This window comes from Serinus canaria, chromosome 1 (genome assembly GCF_022539315.1).
Source record: "Serinus canaria isolate serCan28SL12 chromosome 1, serCan2020, whole genome shotgun sequence".
NCBI lineage: Eukaryota > Metazoa > Chordata > Aves > Passeriformes > Fringillidae > Serinus > Serinus canaria.
In genome coordinates this window covers 107,350,470-107,365,657 of record NC_066313.1, presented here as the reverse complement: position 1 = coordinate 107,365,657, position 15,188 = coordinate 107,350,470, and the positions used below count along the sequence as shown (strand labels likewise).

The window sequence follows — 15,188 nt, the reverse complement described above, 5'->3', positions numbered from 1 at the left end:
GGGTTGCTTCTATTTTTAACATGCTGATAGCTCAGAAATCTGAGACAAAAGCAGTAATTATTTTTTAATGACAACCCTATTATAATTTATGTTTGAACACATAAAAAGCAAGTCTGAACAATTAGAATTACTACACAAATACTGCACCTGACTTCAGACCACATGAAAGAAGGAATTATGAAGCTGAATTGTTTGAGGGGTGATGATTGTTTATCATATGTATGTCCTTGTCTCCTTTGTACACAAAAATCATCAGTCTTTCGTAGCAGTGATAGAAAATGAGGCAGTGGGAGCACCTGTGCTCGATGTGGGAGGGAATGGAAGGGCTGTGGCAGGATGTGGTGCTGTGCTGGAGGGGATGCTTTGGTAAAGGGATTCAGCAGCAGGCTGGTGTTTGTGTGGAGTGAGACTGCATTGTCTGAGTCTGAGCAGTTAGGGGCACACTCTGTAACTGTGACCAGAAAAACAAACTTGGAGTTAGCACAAAAGCATCTCTGTACATGCAGGTAATTCATTTTCCTCCATACTGCTTTCTGTTCATTATGCTGTGACTGTAACCAGCTCAACTGATTTGCAGCAAATTTCTGCCTACAGTAATAAAATATATTTCATTAGGTTCTAGTTATTCTGAAGGGACTGAAAAGGGGAAGATAACACAGATCTGCAGAGGAGACATAAACCCAGCTGTGATGAGTGATTTGTGGGCTGGCAGGTGCTTTGTGTGGAAACTAAGGCAGGCCCAGCACATAAAATGTGTGGAATAACCAAAGCTAAAACTTGGGGCCATCACTTGCACATAAATGATGCATTGGTTCACTGTTGTTCCATAGGCTGTGAGCTGCATGGGGCAGCTGCTAGGAGAACCCTGCCAAACCTACAGATACAGGAAAAATACAAGTGAAATGTACCTGGGATCAACTGATTGAACCACTCAGGAAAATATACAATTTGTGCCCAATTTTCAAAGCTTTTGTGAAGAGAAACATTTTAAAAATCAAACCACAATTCATAGAAGCACTGATGAAGATGTACAGTAGCAGGGAGGTTAACACCAAAAAATGAACTCTGTTATGATCTCCTTATTCATACACAAGCCCAAGCTCTCTTCGGACTGGCCTGTGTCTCACATTACCAGCAGGCTGCATGGTGCTGCTGTGCTAAATTGCAGTGAAGCAGGTGGCCATAATATATTAAGTGCATTTGTAGAGTAAGAAGCAGACCCTATCCCAGAAGATCCTATTGCTAAGCTGAAAATATTATTTTAAAAGTATTTAGGTGTTACTGCATTACAAATGAGAGAGGACCTACCTGTGCAAAATGATTTCCCTCACACACATCCCAGCTGGCCCCCCCAGAGGGCCTCTTTACTCTGAAGGAAATGATCCCTTGGAGGCTCTGGATATACCTTACATCTGGGAAAGGCCAATTCTGCTCTTTATAATAGAGTTGCAATTTTCTTCCCCATTTTTGGTGTTATTTGCTGGCAGCTGTATAAAATCATGGGGTCATTTAGGTTGGAAAAGACTTCATAAGATGATCAAGTCCAGCCATTAGCCCAGCAGTGCTAAGTCCACCACTAAACCACGTCCCTGAACTCCCCATCTACACGTTTTTTAAAGAACCCTGGGGATGGTGACTACACCATTAACCTGGGCATCCTGTTCTCATGCTTGACAGCCCTCTCAGTAAAAACATTTTTACTGCTATCCAATGTAAACCTCCCCTAGCACAAATTGAGGCCATTTTTATCTTATCTTCATTAAGTAATAATTCAGTTCCCTAAATGAAGCAGTGCTTCTAAAGCTTTCTCACTCTTCATCTATAAATTAAATTGTAAGCCACATCATATTAGGTCTGCAAATTCAAAGCTATCATACCCCAGTATGAAAACATAGATTTCTTATGCAGTATGCTGTCTGTTCTTCAGTCACTGCTGGTGTCAGAGCAGATTTATGTATTTTTTTATTTAACTTATTGTGTATATCTATTTATTTATTTTAAATATATTGGTCCCAGTCAGTGCATATCCCTTCCATGAGCTCCCTCTGCTGGTGTCAGGGAATTCTCTCAGGTTATGACTGTGTTCTGATTTTCCCAATTTTTTTTGCATCATCCACTTATGTCTTCAGCATGAATATATTTGTATGTTAACTTCAGTGGATTTTAACTTACCTTTTTTTCTTTTTTTGTGGTTTTCACATGCTTATGCTGGTAGTTGGAAACCCTTGAGACTTCGTGAACTTTCATTCCATCAATATTCAAAAGCTTTATTGCTTTTTTATCATACAAGGCTTTCAGTTTCTGCAAAGTCATCTTGTGGTTGAGCTGTTGCTGAGTTTTTAGTCTGCTGGTTTACTGAATTTTCTGGGATTTCTTATAGCTGAGGTGTTGACTCTGGCTTTTTTTCAGCCTCAGCTAGACAAAAGTCTCATGATTTTCAGGTAGAATTCAGTGTTATGTATTGAATATATTGTATCACATGGAGTGATAAAAGCCCTCTTTATATGTGAATCACAATCTTCTCTTTAAAAAAAAGATTTGTCTTGAAAAAATGGTCAATTGAAGTGAGAAATTAAAGTACACCTAACTCATATTTGTGCCTGGGAGGCCAACAGAGTTCATCTTAATGGAGTAAAACTTTCAAATATATTTTCCAAGAAGAAATTCAAACTGGCTTTTACTGGTACAAAATTTCAATTAAAAATGCTGGAATCTGTAAGTGGGATGTAGAAATAGATGTTAAAGACCATGCTGATTATAAACACCTTGTGTAATAGAAAAATTAATGTAAAAACATTACACTCCTCCCTCCATGTCCCAGAAACTATTGATGCTGCTAAAAAGCTTGAGTGCCTCTGGATCTTTAATTTCCCTGACTTGTTATGAAGTACAGATAATTAGTCTTCTAAAGGGTTCTGCTGCTTCATGAGAATGACATCTCCTTATTTTTGGTAGCTTATCATACATTTTGTATATTCTACATTTGAGAGTGTTGATAGGTTGATTTTTACCAATGAGCCAGTGAATTCCAGGTCCCTGCCCCATGGCTGTTGTATGGACTCCGTGATGTCCTCTGGGTGATATTTAGCCCTGTATGCAGAACTGGTGTCAGGAGTTGTGCAAAACAGAAAAACTGCTGGGAGTAAAACCTACAGAGAGGAATATTGATGAACAGACAAGGTTAGGCAGTATGGGGCTCTTTGCACTTTCAATGTGCTTTTCTTTTGGTCACTAGTCCCTCTTACAGTTATCAGTGCTCTATCCACATAATGGTGCATTTTGCATGAGGGAGACCTTAGGGATTTATTTGGGAATTAAAGCTTCTGCACATGGCTTGTGGCTCCCTAAGCAGAAGTTTGGCATTGCAGGTATGTAACAAAGCAGAAGTCATGCTGATATTCTGAATAGCTTACTGAAACAGCCCTGGGAATGTTGTCTGTCCAGATGTCCTGGAAATTCTGCCTTTTGGGTTTTTCCCCCTTGATTCTTTGTGGAGAGTAAAAGGAAAAGGTGTGAAGGCTGAAGATGTCATGTTACATTTGATATTTTTGCAAGTGCCTTATTAAACATGAGTTATATGATTTTTATTGTTCCTCTTGTTACTCTCTTCTTGCCCTGTCAGGCTGTGAACATTTCTAGATACCAATGTTAGGTCCCTTTCAGGAGAGGGAAAAGAAGGGCAGCACCAGGTTGCTTTCATTTTAGAGAAATAACAGGCTAATTTCAGACTAAGGTCTGTGAATATATCTGCATCCAAAGTGTAGTGCTGCTCATTGTGGGAAGTTTGGTGATCAGAAAGATGAGGGAGAAGAGGAAAAAGGGATAAAGTTACAGAGCTGTGATACAGTATGTGGGCTCTCAGTGTTCTCAGGTGTCTGCGAGCTGTAAAATCTCATCTTGGCTGCTTAATTATCTAGAGGAGAATGCCAACTGGCAAGACTGTCCTGTATTTCTAGAGTGTTTTTTGAATTCTTCATTTAAAATTCAAATTGAGTAACATTTTCTTATTACTACAGTAGTTAGTATAGAGTTGCACTTGTAATGCTTATAAGAACACACTTAACCTAATATCAGGAGCTAATTGTTAAATTGCAGTGTCCTCTTTGCAGGGCATTGACTTTTCTTGCACACTTTGTTCAATGAGCAGTTTAAGCAATTTAAGTAAATGCTTGGTATAGGTAATGCTTTTAGAGAACTGTTACATGACTTACGGGACATAAAATGGTTAACCTGTGGCAAGCCATTTTCTATTAGATCAGCCATTAAATGCTGTTTTAATGAGTAATGCACTGTACTTGTATCTAGAGTACTTTATGTAAGATTTATGTTAGGGAAATAAATAGATTTTTTTAAGCATTTTTATGTAATTGATTGTAGTTACCAGTTTTAAGCATTTTTGCCTCTTTTTACCTGCAGTATGGATGGAGCAGACCTGTGTTTTGAAATTGTGAAGAGAGCAGATGCTGGATTTGTCTACAGTGAGGCTGTAGCCAGGTATTTATTATAATTTTAATTAATCCCTCAGGATAAATAGAAAAGCATGGAATGTAGTGTTGTACAATCTGTTAGCTAAAAGTTGAAAGTTGTACTATAAATAATCCTGTTTCCACAATCTAGATGTTTATTGCAATAATTAGCACAATCAAAGTAGAATTTTGGAGCATTTTGCCATTTTCTAGTTACAGATTTGGATAAGATTACTGAGTAAAACTGTATTTCACATCTGATGCCTAATTGGCTGTATTTGCATTTATGGATCTCTCATATGATAGCATTAAGTGACTTGCCTGACAGGGTGAGAATTTTACTGGTCTTTCTAGATGGAGTTGGTTTGGTTTTTTCTTTCTAATGTATCACTGTATTTATGGTCACCTCACCTTCTCACTTAGGAGATTAACTAAGATGAAAGAGTCTATAAAATTGCAAAAGGGTAATGAAATCCACTGTCCTAATGGCCTGATAGTTGAGCTCAAAGCCCACAGCATTCTTTGCTTTTCTCAGCACTGTAGATTTTTTAGCATCATAGGAACCAGGTTGGAGGAGACATGAATGTCTGTGTTGGAACCTCCTGCTCAGGGCAGGCTCAGCACAGCATTTGTGTTGTGCTGCTCAAGGCTTTGTCCAGTGGGGTCTAGAATCCCTCCAAGCTGGGAGATTCCACAGCCTCCCTGAGCAGCTTGATCCAGTGTATTGTGATGTTCCTATGGACAGAAACATTGCCTGTAACCAGCTGGAGCCCCCAGAGGACAAGGATTGGCTCCCTGAGCCACAGTGATGCTCTGAAGCAGCACAGGGTGCTGCTGCACGTGTTGGCCCTGCTGTGGGCAGTGATCTCTTTGGGCATCCTTTGGATACAGTGGAGAACGAGGTTGCTCTCCAGGCTGCACCAAGCAAGCCAAGACCTTGGTGCAGTCCTTTTCCTGATAAATCAGGCACTGATACTCACTTTTTTCTTTCTTTTTTCCTTTGTGTTTTGTTACTTTAAAAAAAAAAAAAAAAGAGAGAGAGAGTCTCTGACTTCCTTGTCGTATCAAGCAGAATTATTGAACATTTGGAATCTTTACAAAAACCTGGAAAACACAGATTTTTCATTTCTAATTTCCCTCATCTTCAATCAGAATAATTCTCAAGCTTTAGATTGTATTATTCACTACTATAAACATAAACTCCATTCCACAAAAATCTCTATATTTGAGGTTAAATTGGTTGATTAGTTTTATACAGTTAGACTCGTAATACTTTGGTTGTTAAATGTGTATAGTAATTTTTCCTGCAGGTTTGTCATGCATATTGTGTTTGTTTTTTCAGTCATTACATGAGACAGATACTGGAAGCTCTACGTTACTGTCATGATAATAATATAATTCACAGAGATGTGAAGGTAAGGGGGCTTAATTACTTTTGTCTTCTTCATCACAATAATGCAAAGCACTGAATTTTAATTTCTGTAATTTAGAGAGGGGAGGAGCTGTAGAAAAGGAATCTCTTATTTGCTGAGTGTGTCTTAACTCGTATTGTGTCATGTAAGATAGAAGCTCACCCTAATTCCATCAATATAGAACATTTAGGAGGTCTGTATTCACAAATTATATGTGCATTTGATTACAACATGCTTTGAAAGTCAGTTTAATTTCTGGTCTTTGAATATTCATATGGAATCTGCTTGCATTCTCTTCTTGTTAGAAAAACGTGTGTATAAATTAATTGCATAAATTAAACTGGAATTGGTAGTTTATTGGCATCAATTTGACAGCATAATGACAGCCCTCATTCAAACTAAGATTTCCTAGAGATGCACAGGCTTGAATGCTACAATATTAGTAATATTAGCTGCTTCTTGTAGACAGTCCAATAAGCATTTATTATTATGAAAACTTCTTTAATATAAATAAGTTTGGGAGGATAAATGCAGTGTTTAAGACCAGTGTGTATACATATTGGTTTTAGTCTGGTAAACTTTGTGCTGTTTCTATGGATATTTATGGAAGTAGTTTATCCTAAAGTACTTCATTGTAAGTAGCGGGGAGTTTTAACCCAAGTGTGCTTGACTCTCTTCAATTTGAATATGCATATTCTTTGTTAATGTCATTGCTTAAGTAGTTTTTCCACTTCTCCAAGAGTTTGGTTTCATCCAAAGTGAGTCAAGCACTGTAGGAATTAAGGAAGATACTAGCAAGCTCTGATGGTGCAGTTTGAGAAGTGGTTTTAGTGAATAGAGAAGATTGGAGGGAGGGTAAACTGTGCTTCAGACTCCTGCAGGTGACCTTTGAGGAGAGAGAGTACAGACACTGAACTGGTGATTTTTATGAGGAGTCAGTTGGTCTTCTGTACCCAGACATTGCAGACCATTCACAACCTCTTACTTCTTTCCTTTTAAAAATCAAGAAGATCATTATGTAACAGGCTTTCTTTTTAAGTTTGTTGTTTTAATAGTCATTTCTTAAAACAGTGTCCAAAAATTAATTAACAGCTCTTAATTGCTGGAAAAATGTCTCATCCTGTTCTGTGTTGAGGGTTCTAGGTACTTTTAATTGTTTGGTTTTGGTACCTCATGAATTTCAGAATTAACGTCATCTTTATGTTGCTGTGTCTTCTTGAAAGCTCCACTTGTTTTTCTTGGACCATATTCTTGAAAGAAAACCAAGTGTTTGCTTCAAGGGCCTTTGAGGAAGGCTATTTCACTGAGGGTGAAGTGGGGATTTATTTCAGTGTTTATCCTGTCTCTTAGAACCTCAGGATCACAGGGTTTTTTTTAAAAATACCATCCTTAGAAATGAACAAATTACATGGGTTAGGAAAAAATGTCCAAGGTATCAGTGTAAAGCAGTGTAAACCAACAGTGTTTTGTTTTGGCAAAAGCAGTGCAGAGCTGTGGGGTTTGGGAGCTGAACACATTAAACTGCAGTATCCAGGCTCTAGATGTCACTGTAGGTGTTGTTTTGAAAGGCAGTAGGCTAAATGACCACTTCAGAAATTACTTGAATGGGTGAAAGTGCTTTAATAAAACCTGTAAGGTTGATATAGTCAGGCTACATTTTTCCCCCTTTTAGACCTTCTCTGAATGTTATTTTGAAATGTAAAATGCTTGGTCATTTTTTGCTGCTCGGGAAAATCAGCACCTTATAGTCCAAGTAAGGTTCAGGTGTCTTTCAGCTGTTTTTGTGCTCCCTTAGCCCCTGGCTGATGAGGAAGTTAGTTTAGAGTAGACAAAATTAAAGTTTGCTGTTATCTGGTGCCAGAAACTTCACCTGACGTTTCCAAGTGACTCCAGCCTGGGACAAACTCCCTGTGCCCCACATTCACATCTGATGTCAGACTCAAGAGGTGAAAGCTTTCCCAGGATGGCCTGCAGTTGTCCTAATTGCTCTCAGAGACCAGATGTTTCTTGAGCCTGTGTACATAATTTGACCCCCTTCAGCATTGCTTAAAGGCTTTATAATCAGTGACAATTACAAATTTGCTTCACCCTCAGTTAACATGATTCGTCAGTGCTTGGAAGCTGGATCATATGGTAAGGAAAACAGAAGATGCAGGAAGGTAGAAAACTCAAGACAGCTGTGCATCAGAAATGTGAATGTCAAGAACTTTTTCCCTTACCACAACATTTGTTCCTGTTCTGCTAACCTACTGATAGAGGACTCAGCAATTCCTTTTCTTCTGTCATAACCTTGCTGTGTCAGGAATACCCAGAAGGTGGCTGTTGAAAGTAGCAGCATTGAAAGGAAGTCTTTTCCATTACCAAATGTTATTACAGAGCAGCTTGTGTCCAGAGAAATCTTTATGTAAGAGTACAACAAAAGGGAAAGGGGGGGATGTGGCTCTGAAATGAGATTCTTGTGTTTTCCTGTAAAACTCCTGCTGCAATTTCAGTACCATTTGTCACTGGCTTAGTTTTGCAATAACTTTAGCAGAATGTTTTTTATCAGTAAAACATCAAGAGGTTTTGCAATCTTTTGTGAGCCTTTATTGTTATGTAGAATTTTCCATAGTTGCAAAAATCTTGTTATAAAAATACCTCTTAATATAACTGAGGGATATAAGAGTGAGAGTTTATAAGGTTTAAGAGTAATTTAATCACATCAAGAGCTTTAGTTGCTGGGGTTTTATCCTTAACTCCATTCCAAGTACTCCAACTTTGTTCCATGATTCCCATGTAGTTTGAGTACCTGTGTATGTTACTGATTAGCAAATTGGTGTGCAACTGGGGTCAGGGTGAGTCTGTCAGCAAAATGCAGACATCCAAAATTTTCACTATAGCTTAATCTCGATAGGTATGAATGCTTATTTCCTATATGTGATCATCTAAACAGATAAACCTGCTAAAGCAAAAATACACATATTCTACCTTCTCTGTCATTAAGATTCAGTTCAATACTTCTGTGACTGGGAGTCAAAACCAGGGAGTTTTTCCAGGGAATAGGACCAAGTATTATGCTCTGTCCTGTGTGTCATATACACATCTGAGTTGGTCCAGGGGACTTGAGACTTGACCTGTGGATAGATTGGCATGGTGATTTTTGCACTATACAGAACTTAACCTGTGATATGAATTCTGAGAGTGCACTCAGTAACCACTTCTTTCATTGCCTGAACTGCTTCTAGCTCAGCATTTCAGATTTTGCTAGTAGAGTTCAACACTCCTACACTTCTGCTTTTAGGCATATCTAAAAAATGAGTAAAAGTAGTATATATGTGTTTGTGTGTGTTTATGTAACTGTATATTTGGCTATTTAAAAAATAACCAGGATAGGATCTGTTCTTTATCTTTTTCCATCTTTGAATACCCAAAACGAGAAATCTGTTGCATGTTACTTTCCTTCCAGTCTTTTCACTTTGAAACTTCTTTTATACTTTCTATTACATGCCATAATAATTGGTGTTTTGTCTGTATTTTTTTAGAGCTTACTAGATCCTTGAGATCCAGTAGCAGCTTCTTGGTGAGGATTTTGTTACATATTAAGTTTTTAAAAAGTGATTAAGGCTGTACATCCACTATCAGAGGTGCAGTTGAAGTGTCCTATCTGGCCACTCCAAAAATGAGGTGTACTCAAGTGTACCTCATTTTTTTCTGAGGTACACTTCCTCATTCAGTGTACAAGTTGAGAGAGTCCAAACCCAAAACTTTCAGTATTATTTCTCAGTGTGTCTTCAGGCAATGCTCTTTTCCCCCTGTTTATTTTCACTCCTGTGCCCCTGCTTCCTATCTCAAGGTCTCCATGTTTTGTCCAGCCCTTTTCCTGTTGACCTGTAAGTATGTTCAGAAGCAGTTTTGCTGAGAAAAGTGTATTTATTCTGCTTGTCCTACCTGGGAGTCGAACATTTACAAACTTTATGGTCAATAAGTTTTTATATTTCAGTCATTTGTTCACACAGTCAGAAAACTTTTCTTCTGATGGATGAGCTGGCTTCCCATGCAACACATTTGAATGGCTTAACCAAAAATTTGACAGACTCTTGTGGTCTCTAAACTGCTTTGCAAACCAGGTGCTGGGCCTGTTTGCCTTATGATTTTGTGTTCACTGCAATAGAAATTAGTTGTTTTATTGTTTTTATTAAACAATTCACATGTCACCTGCTACCTTATGATTTTGGCACAAGCAATGCAAGAAGTTTTCCACATGAGCTTTGTTTTGCTGTAATGTTTTTCTAACTCTCCTCATCCCTCATGCCTTTAAGTTTTGGGGGATTTTCCTCCATGAACTCTTCTGTCAAATGCTAGACCAATGCAGGATTCAATTTGTAGTTTCTCAAATTGCCTGTACTGCACAAAAGCTTTTCCACTATTTGGAGCAAGAAAAACTTTGATGCAGTTAAGAACTTTAAAGGACATCATCTTGGGCAGATTACATGGGGAAAAAAGTCAGGCATATGTAATTTTTTGGTGCTATGTAGAAGTGTTGGAGTGGGATCTTGCTAAGAGTCTGTTACAAAGTTATATTTGATTAGTAGTTTCCAAAGTTTCATTCATTTTCTTGCCTTTTTGATAAGCACTGGGGAACAAGTGGTTGTGACTAGAAAAATGTAGGAGAAATGTCTTCAGCCTATGCTGCCCTCAAAAACTGTGTTAAGAGAAACAAGCCCAGGCAGGCATTTTGCTGAGATAACTGCAGCTACATTCTCAGCATTTTGCTGAGATAACTGCAGCTACATTCCCTATAAAGTGTACTTCAGGAAGGACAGAAATGGTGGGGTTTGAGTTTGTGTATGTGCAAATCAGAAGAGCACTTTGGTGGTGAACAGCTCAGCTCACCCAGACTTGGAGCTGATGATCTAAAACCAGTCCTGTCAGCAGCACTTTGCCATCTGGAAAGCTTTGACTGCTCAGTTCTGCCTTGCTGTGGTTACTTGGCTGTTGGATGTGTAGCACAGTTGTGGTTCACCCATCCCAAGTGGGTGTGCTTTGTTCAACCTTCTTGTAAAGGAAACCTGTGTCCAAAACTCTTGCTGATAAAAAGAGAGAGCTGGGTCCTCAACTTCAGCCTAGTTTTTGCCTTCTTCCTTGACTTTTTAGGTAAAAGGAACTGTCCATAGCTCAACTGTAAAACATCTTTTGTATTACATGGATGAGTGGGTATTACACTGTTCACTCTACAAACTCCTTGGATTCATCTGGAAATACACATTGGATTTATTATGGCCAATATTGATGCAGCAGGCAAGATGATTTGAAAAGAAAATACACTATGTTACCATTTTATTTAAATATTTGTCATTTTATATCAAAGCCTGCCTAAAGATAGTTAAAATTACTTTATTATTATTTATAGTCTATGAGAAAATCTTTCCATATTCCTTCCCATTTAAGTGAAAATATCATCATTACGTTTTTGATGTTCTGGTGTGGATTTTGTAAACAGGCCATAAAGACTTTTCTTAAATGTTTTATCTAACAGAAGGGTTATAACTGGATCTAAACTGCTTTTAGTAGCAGCAAGACAAGTAAGGACATTTTTAATTTCCACTAAATAATTTAACCTTGGACAGTCATATTCTGTAAGCAATACATAGAAAATTGGCCTAAAAATATGGTATGGAAGAAAACAGACAGTTAATATCATCTGGATGACAAGAATGTTTCTTTTCACTGTTCTGTAAATGAGATGTTTTTCTCCAATACAGGTGTTTTTTTGTATTCTGCTCAGGTGTCTGGTAAGAGAATAGTACGACCACAAAACGGTCATAAAAGACAGAAAGAAGCACACAGTGGCAAGATAAGCTGCAATCATTGCAGGACGTTCACCAGCCTCTACCTTGATGTTGTAGCAGGTGGGGAACTCTCCTGAAACCCTCTCCTGGACGTTGTAGGGGATGGCTGTGGCTGTAATGCAGAGCACAATCAGCCAGATAACAAGGCACAAATATTTAGCGAACTTTGGCCGTCGGAACACGTGCAGCAGGCGCCCGTGGAGGGTTCCTGGCAGAGCTGGGGAGTCTTGTGGGCCACAGTTCTTCTTCAGGGTGGCATACTGGCTGAGGGCAATGGAGCACAGGATGGTGATGGTCACGTACATGCTGACGTGCATCACCAGCGTCCCCAGGTGATGGGCGACCCTGCACGCCGCTGACTCGTAGGGCCAGCGGTGCCCCTCCGCGAAGTAGGCGGCCAGGAAGGGCATGGTGCTGCAAACCAGCAGATTTGCAGTCACCAGGTTGGCCAGGTAAATGTACTGAGTCCTTCGGGTGGGCGCCTGCCGTGAAAATATCCAGGCACTCAGAATGTTCCCAAAAATTCCAGCGGGAAACAGGCAGGAGTAGAGGATGGGGAGAGCTACGGTGGTAGCTGGAGATGGCTGAAGACATGATGAGTTGTTCATTTATGGCAGGATTTCTTGAGTGGTCAGAGCTGAAACACAATTTAAAAATGAATATTTCTGTAATGTGCATCTAAAATCTCTTCTTTGCTCTTATCTCAGCTGTTTCTGTCTCCCTGACTTTTCAGTGTTCCTTTGATGCTGTTCCCTTAAGTTTGCAGGAGGTTACAGTTTGGGCATTCTCTTCCATTGAAATTTCATGAAGAAAAATTGAACCCCAAAGCTTTTATGTGCATAGAATCTAATAAAATAAATTAGGAAGCTGACGGTTCAAGCTAGGGTCTGGCAATAACTTCTATGATCTTGGTTTATTTCTCAGTCTTCTGGAACGTCTGTAACCTAATTTGGAAACCACTTAAACCGTTTAAAATTAAATGAGCAAATTAAGTGCAAAGAATTACTTTAATTCCAGAAATGCAGAAGAGTATCTGTACCTCCATTTAACTATAAATTAGTCTGTATACTGCAAGACTCTCACTATACATATTTATTCTGTGCTCATGTCTGGATGTGGTGTTATTTTATCACAGCTCTAATGTGAGATGTACATTTAGCAATTCAGTCTATATCTTTTTTAATATATACAGTAATTGTTAAAAATTGCAGTATATTAATTTTTTCCAAGTTCATTTTTCAGTCTTTTCTCAATTTCCAAACTGAAAATAAGAAATGAAAGCTCTGTGCAATGACTGTGTGTAAAAAGTGACATTTCAGCTTACAACCCTGTAGTGGAGAGTTTTTACTGTTCTATGCATAGATATACTTTCATATTTTAGTGGAGTGTATCCTTTTTTTTCATATCAAATCATATTTTTAAATATCAAATTTTAATTTGATATCAAATTATTTTTTCATATCAAATCATATTTTTAAAAAAACAGATTTCAGACTTAGACTAACAATAATTTTTTTAAACAGCTGTAAACAAATGAACTCAGATGCTAAAAGAGGGTTCAGTGTAGCAATTATAAAAAGCCCAGACACCAAGTATAAAAACTGTGCTGTAGGCAGTATTTGACAGACTTGCAAATTAAACTGACTTTTATAGCTCTTGCATTTTAGTGTACACTAAGTTCCATACATATTGTTCAACCAAAATGTAAAAAAATTCTTTTATTATAGTGAGTTGAATTCACAAAGTAATTGTTGAATTTACTCATTTTAGAAGTCTAATGAAAATTTTTGTGTAACTGACCAAATTTCATCAGGTAAAACAAAGAAGTAGTAATTTTAAGCTTACCTGTGGAAGTTGCAGGCACCTTCTTTTGCTGAGAGGAAATATTTCTGTCTGATATCTGTTTAATCTCCACTGCTGCAGTGAAAATGATGGCACTGGAACCTGGAGAGTGCAGTTAAAAATTTCTCTCTGACATAACTAGGTTTTCAGTGTGTACACTTTCCTTTTACAATGTCAGGAGGCAGGTAGGCATTTAAAGTTCAGAAAATATGATGTCTGTACAAAAAAAGGCTTTGAAATTAAGTCAGGATCAGCTCCATTAGGAAAAAAAAAAAGATGGCAATAGCAGGGAAGAGCAGCTGTGACAGTCCTTAAGTACGGCACAGAAAAAACACCTTGCAATGCTTTATGTAGTGCTTTCCTCTTTTGGGGGGTGGAGGGGTTCTCTTTAGGACTGCCCACTTTCCTTCACCCTGCTATTGTATGCATGAGAACTTGTCTTTTTAGTCATATCAAGCAGGTTTTCAGCTCCACAAGCTGTCACCAAGCTGTCTGTTCCCAAAGGCCACTTGCAGTAGTGCTGTGTCCATGCCTGTCCTCACAGGAGAGACCACATGGACACATCTCTTCTGTCTGGTCAGGTGATGGATTGTGGGCAAGCAGTTACGCCTGATGCATCCAAGGGTTCTGGCAGGGAAAATGGACCCAATGGACTGCCCAAGAAATGCAGTTTCACACACATCATCCAGAGGTGTACACAGGACAGTTTCCTTCCTCCACAGCATAGGTCTGATCACAGGGCAAACTCCGGTCACCTCTGCAGAAGTTGAGACTTTTGGGCTTTCTGCTTTCTGATACATCTGTGGTTGTAAGATAAGGCTTTTCAGCACCTATAAATAAGTTCCTTTATGAGAACAGAAGTTAGGTAAGGTTCTTGTTTTGCTAGTTTGGCTTTATTTTTAAGCATAAATTCACCTCATGATCTGTTATCATTGTTCAGTCTCATTATTGCTAATTTTTTGTCTAAAATAATAGACGTATAAGCTGGCTTCCTATTCTGAATTTATAGCTGAACTCATTTACAATTACACTTATTTGCTATGGATTATTAGTAATTAGGTTGTGAAGCTGTAATTAATTTGCATGTAGTTTAATTCTTGTTCTTGTTGGATTTACTTATAGCCTGTTTTCCACTTCTGAATGTATATTATATTAAAAAAATCATTCTAACAGAGAGAGTCTATTTATTGCATGTTTAATAGTTTCTTAAGTAGTGTTAGATGCCCTTGTTGCTGTGGCATTCCACTGAGGTTTAGATACAAGAATGCATATTCTGAAAAGTTGCTGAGAGTGGTGTGAACAATTCCAGTTAGCAGGTTATTTTTAAATTGCTGTTATTATTATTTGGTTGGTTATTGACTGTTGCCTGTAGTATTTATAATTTAATGATAATAACTCATGATGTAAGAATAGGTAACTGCTACATTTTTTTCTGAATTGTTGTAGTGAACTAGTGTCTATCAGACTTTATTTTGGAATGGATTACTGAGAGCAGTAGTAAAGTAATGAAGTATTATAAGTTTTTTAAAAATGCCACCTGTCCCAGGAATACAGTTGCTGTTGGTTCTAAGCTGTAGCAAGCACCTTCCTTATTCTTTTTGTGGACTATTTCCATTCACCTAACTTCCAAATGGTGTGGT

At 38.2% G+C, this 15,188-nt stretch overlaps 2 protein-coding genes across 5 annotated transcripts in view; one reads left to right on the top strand and one right to left on the bottom strand.

The window, feature by feature from the left end:
* Nucleotides 1-15,188, top strand: part of CASK (calcium/calmodulin dependent serine protein kinase) — a 186,653-nt gene that overhangs the window by 80,202 nt on the left and 91,263 nt on the right. For all 4 annotated transcript variants that reach the window (XM_050979225.1, XM_030234796.2, XM_050979217.1 and 1 more), the window contains exons 4-5: nt 4,417-4,494; nt 5,809-5,881. In XM_050979225.1, coding sequence (XP_050835182.1) covers nt 4,417-4,494; nt 5,809-5,881 — 151 coding nt within the window. The remainder of the gene's footprint in view (nt 1-4,416; nt 4,495-5,808; nt 5,882-15,188) is intronic.
* GPR82 (G protein-coupled receptor 82) lies at nt 11,193-14,150 on the bottom strand. Its single transcript, XM_009089613.4, has 2 exons — nt 13,552-14,150; nt 11,193-12,343 (listed from the first exon to the last, which is right to left on the bottom strand). Exon 2 carries the CDS (start codon nt 12,312-12,314, stop codon nt 11,301-11,303), a length of 1,014 nt encoding a protein of 337 aa, XP_009087861.1. The 5' UTR covers nt 12,315-12,343; nt 13,552-14,150; the 3' UTR covers nt 11,193-11,300.

Coding starts and splice junctions, on each gene's coding strand:
- GPR82 (XM_009089613.4), bottom strand. CDS start 12,314: ATGAACAACTCATCATGTCTTCAGCCATCTCCAGCTACCACCGTAGCT.